The sequence below is a fragment of the Verticillium alfalfae genome, genomic scaffold (assembly GCF_000150825.1).
Source record: "Verticillium alfalfae VaMs.102 supercont1.2 genomic scaffold, whole genome shotgun sequence".
Lineage (NCBI taxonomy): Eukaryota > Fungi > Ascomycota > Sordariomycetes > Glomerellales > Plectosphaerellaceae > Verticillium > Verticillium alfalfae.
In genome coordinates, this window is record NW_003315037.1 from 730281 (window position 1) to 735008 (window position 4728).

The 4728-nt window shown below is 50.4% G+C and overlaps 1 protein-coding gene across 1 annotated transcript in view; it reads right to left on the reverse strand.

Moving 5' to 3' along the window:
* VDBG_01692 (drug resistance transporter) overlaps positions 1-406 on the reverse strand; it is a gene marked incomplete at both ends in the record, with an annotated part of 1857 nt that extends 1451 nt beyond the window's left edge. Inside the window, one exon of the mRNA XM_003007458.1 lies at positions 213-406. Coding sequence (XP_003007504.1) covers positions 213-406 — 194 coding nt within the window. The remainder of the gene's footprint in view (positions 1-212) is intronic.
* Positions 407-4728: the final 4322 nt, after the last annotated feature.

A 4728-nucleotide genomic window follows, 5' to 3' on the forward strand; every position in this document is an offset into this window, starting at 1 on the left:
CCCACCGGTGGCGAATGCCATGTAAGTAAGCAGGTACGCAAGTATCACCCATGTTGAGCTGGTGAAGTTGTTGAACTCTTTCGAAATGGCAAGGAGTGGGATGGAGACAATGCAAGTGTCCACGGTCGAGAAAAGAAACCCCAGCAGAAGGCTGACGTATGTTAGTGTTGCTCGATGACAGCTTGGACATATGGCCTCTTCTATCGACATACCAACAAACAAGGACTGTCTGACGCACTTTGCTGAGAGGCTGCCCGGGATGTAAAAGAGGGCCAAGGTCTTTATCCCTTCCCACCCGACCGAGGCGTACGAAGCTCAGATCAGCGATATCTCCGAGGGTATGATTGGGGTATGAGAGCTGGCTGGTCGACAAACGGCGCCCGAAGGTCTGATGCGAGGTTTCCATCGTCGCAAGCGCTGACCGAATGTCGAATGATCTTGGATGGAGATTTTGAACTGTATGAGGAAGAGACCGCGAGGAAAGGTGAAGAATTGTCGGTGTTTCTTCCTGCAGAGGGCAGTGTGGTGGAGGGGCAGAGAGGACCAAAATCAGCCAGACAGAACAAGAGTAAGATACGTGTACCAAGAGAAGACAAGGCAGGTAGATGTGGGCAGAATCGGTAATCGAGCGGCCGGCAGGAGTTCTCGCGAACAGCACCTGAGATAGGTAAGGTAGGCAGGTCTGGGCATATGGTCGATCAGCGCAACAACTGCCTTCTGCTGGAGGTGGGATCAGGAGCAACGCCAGTTGCAATCGCCAAATCTGTCGCCTCTGTCGAAGTGTTTGCTACCGATTCAGGAATTTTGGCAGAGATACGTGTGTGCTTGCCTCCGGGAGTCCCGTCGATCGATGAGAGCCCTCCTTAGGTATGCTGGTCGTGGTACCAGGGTGACAGCTGACCTTTAAGGACTTGGACGACAATGCTACTCCAGGCCTCTTGTCCTGTCAGTAAAATGACAACTAAATACTTGAACCCGTTCCTTGGAAAATAAATCCTCGGGTAATGATGGTGCATCTAGATGCTTCATTACAAATTATCGGCTACGCATATGCAGTTCGCAAAGACATGGGCAGGGGAGCTATGACAGCCGTTATCCACTAGAGCCAGCCGTGAATACTCTTTTCTCTACTGGAAGAAGATGACCCAGAGAGTGGATTTCATTCTGTGTGAAACTAAATTGCCGAGACAAAGAAGAATACGTCGAAGAGAAGACACTGGTGGTCGCAAGCAGACATGTCTTCGAAGGAACCGGGAACGTCGATGAGATCTTCTCTGACAGTCGCACACAGTAAAGACACGGCGAGAAAGGAGCCGGGATTTGTGTTATGAAGCAAGTGGGAACATCAGATACAGTAAGAGGTCCATCATAGATTGCAGATGTGAAACGTCCCTGAATTGCTTGAATGGCATTTTGTCTGGGGGGGATACCCCTCTCAACACTGCGATGGGGCGACAAATCAAGGCTGTGGACCAGCTGTCCCGCGAGGTCAATTGAGACCTTCGGTAGCTCTAATGAAGTACGAAACTGAAACATGAGTGGGTGGGATTCATGATCAGAATAAGGAGAAAGCTTTTCAAGGTCGGTGTAGGGGCGTGAGTGGACGTGTTGCCTATCAGGCGCTTCGACATTCACTCCTGAAGCGTCGAAACATCGCCGAATCAGCCTGTGAGATGATAAACCTGTCGAGAAAGAAAATTCTGGGCGTAAAGAAGCCAGTCGCGGCTTGACAGAGAGCCTTGTACTAGGCTGGATGAGCGGCGCGGTCGGACCAAGACGCCCCTGAGCCGGTTCCTTGGCAGGTGCAATTGGTCGAGTAAGACGGATACATGCAGCATGCCGAGGATTGTGATCGCTGAGCGTATAGAGTTCTATGAACCTTGCAGAAATATAGCATGCAATCGCTTGTGAAGCAGTCGTGGTGGGCACAATGCTCTGGAAGAGGAGGCATCTAGCACGTGCATCAGCAATGTTGCATCATCGGCTCATTTCCCGGATGACTTCCAGCAAAAAAGGGTTTGTCGTATCAATCATCTTGTCAACTATGGGGTCAAAAGGTTGAAAAGATCTTCTCCAGAGTGGACCGGAGATGACAAGGTCAGTAAACTTGCGTGACGCAAACTGCTCGTAGCACAGCTTGTCTCGTAGATGAGCGTCATCAGGCAAGACGAGGTGATAACTTGATTTGTCTCCTTTGCTATCAGAGGCAAACCCTCGGTCGTGGGGATCGCGCCATCCTTCCGCACCTTGCCAAAATTCAGCTTGCATCGTGTCGTAGGCGAATGGCATCCGGTGTTACACGCATTCCAGGTCGGCTACTACCGAGGCCATTGTGGCGGCCTGGCATTGTCACTGCTGGATGCCGTCCTCGCATCACGGCGAGTCACTCAACGCTTGGGAAACGACTTTCGAACCGAATAATGCTGAGATTCATTGACTCCGACAGGTGGCAGAGCACTGGTCTTCATCTCCAGGCGTCGGATTCGTGGTTGATGCGAACGAGGATTGCTTGACTACCAGTACTGGTCGGCAGCAGTAAGACTGGGGCTAGGGCAGGCATAGACGAGGAACGTCAATATTTCAGCGCGGACCCCAGAGACGAGTTCATCCGCCCAGCACGTGGGGTCCAACTGCCGACGATATCTCGTACTTTCCTGGCCATGTTTCGGGTGGCCTCTCATGCCCCTAGACGATGCTGTTTCCACGAACTCGCAGTCTTCAAAACAGTCAACCAGGTCTGGCCAAGCCATCTCTGATAGTACGACAACGTGAATGAATTTCGTGTTCAATTGTTTGCTTCCATATTCACCAGTGGATGAATCCGCAAGTCCACGCCGCCTAGCTTGATACTGTTCTTTCACAGTCCTGACTAACGGATTGAGGTGCCACGCTAGTACCCAATTGAAATGTGAAGGTACGGACAGTTCAGCCATGGATGTTACTTTGATATCAATCTCTTCAGCCTTTGTTGTGAGCGTGTCTCTTGGAAGCCCTGTTGCGCGTTCATCTTCCGATACAAAACGCTACCTGTTTGCAGTCGGTTTGATCTGTGATTTGCAGCTGGTACAACGCTTCGACTTGTGCCTGCCAACCTGAGGTATAGGGAGACTACACTTGTGCTCCACCGCAAATACTTTTGCTCGATACCAATCCAAAGGTTTGGTACCAGTCATTCAAGAGGCCAAGTGAGCTGGTCTCTGCGAAACCGATGCACATCAAGGCATTCGTCCGGTTCAGGTTGACATCCGGCCTGGCGGGTGCCTGCAGCATCGACTGGCTGCCCAGGCGTATCAATGTGCGCCCTCACACGCACCGACGGCGTCCCACATACTTCAAATGGGCGTAGATCGTTGATCTGAAAAAGCTTTCGACGTCAGAACGCAATTGCCCGAAAGCTTTTGTCCGGATTCCTAGGCTGGAAGTTAAGGAATATCTCTGTCATGTCCCAAAGGCACAGGTCCTACCAATGATCTCCCGGATTATAGGCCGCGTATGGCCCGAATACGTGGTCCCGGATCTCACTGGGGGACGTCAACCATGAATATCGATCGACAGTCCATAGAAGGCACGTCAACAAAATCGCAGGAGGCAACCCAGCTCGCCACATGCTCTGTCACTACAATGTCAAATTTCATTTTGCGAGGGGGTGATATAGAGTTCTAGGATCAGAATGGTTGTGTGTTTGTTCGCAACCGTTAACATCGCCACACCTCTCGAGATTACTAACTTTGAAAGCTCACTGCCTTGAGGAGGTAAGTGGGGACCCATGAAGCGCCTCCACCCGCGAGTATAACACGGAGCTTATGCGTGTTGGGAATCCCTCAAAGATGCCTCTGCCAATGCAAAATATAGATATATACAACAAAAGCTAGGGAGTTTGACATCGCTCGGTGGATTATCATGTCAGTGACCGTTGTAGTGGCAGTTTACCCCCTTTGTTAACACCACATTCTTTACAGAGCCGGTTATGTTTGATGCTCGACTTGCGTCATGATATTCTACTAGAATTGGAGATCGCACAGTCTGGTCGTCAATCTCGATGCTCCAAAATTTATTGTTGAACTTTGAGTGCATCATTGTCTGTTGATCGATTAAGCAGGTACATCTGATGAAATCGAATCATCGTTACCGAACGCCCAACTGGGTCTATGTGCCCATACCCATGCCACAGCGTATTGAGGATCTGCTTTTTGAACATAATTCACTGTAGGGAAAGGAAGGCACGTCGCATTCACTGGGTACCTACTTACGCGTCCTTTGCTTCGAGGAAGGTACGGCATCATTACAGCAACGCATACCCTATAATACGTCAACGACTGCCTTCAATCATTGATGCAGGATCTATTCTACCTTTTGGCAAATCACTGTCCTGCATTGATACGAAAACCCCAAAGGCAGTTGCAAGACTTTCTGAACACAGTGAGTGGAATTATTCCAGAGCCATATCCCCCGAACTTCTGGGCGTGTCACCTGTCGGTTACTTATCCAACCTCTTGATCCCATCAGCCAACGCCCGGCGGCCGCATTCAGTCCGTCTTGTTGTTCTGCGCGTTGGTGCTTTTTGAATCATCCATCCCTTCGCGCCGTCGCTCTTTCATATCGCCCATTCCATATCGTCATCAAAGCTTGCTGCTTGCTGGCTCAGCGGATCACTGCGAGGTAGCTGGATTTCGGACTACTTTTCATGTCCTTCCAAAAGAATCACAAGCCAAGGGTCTACAAGGCACC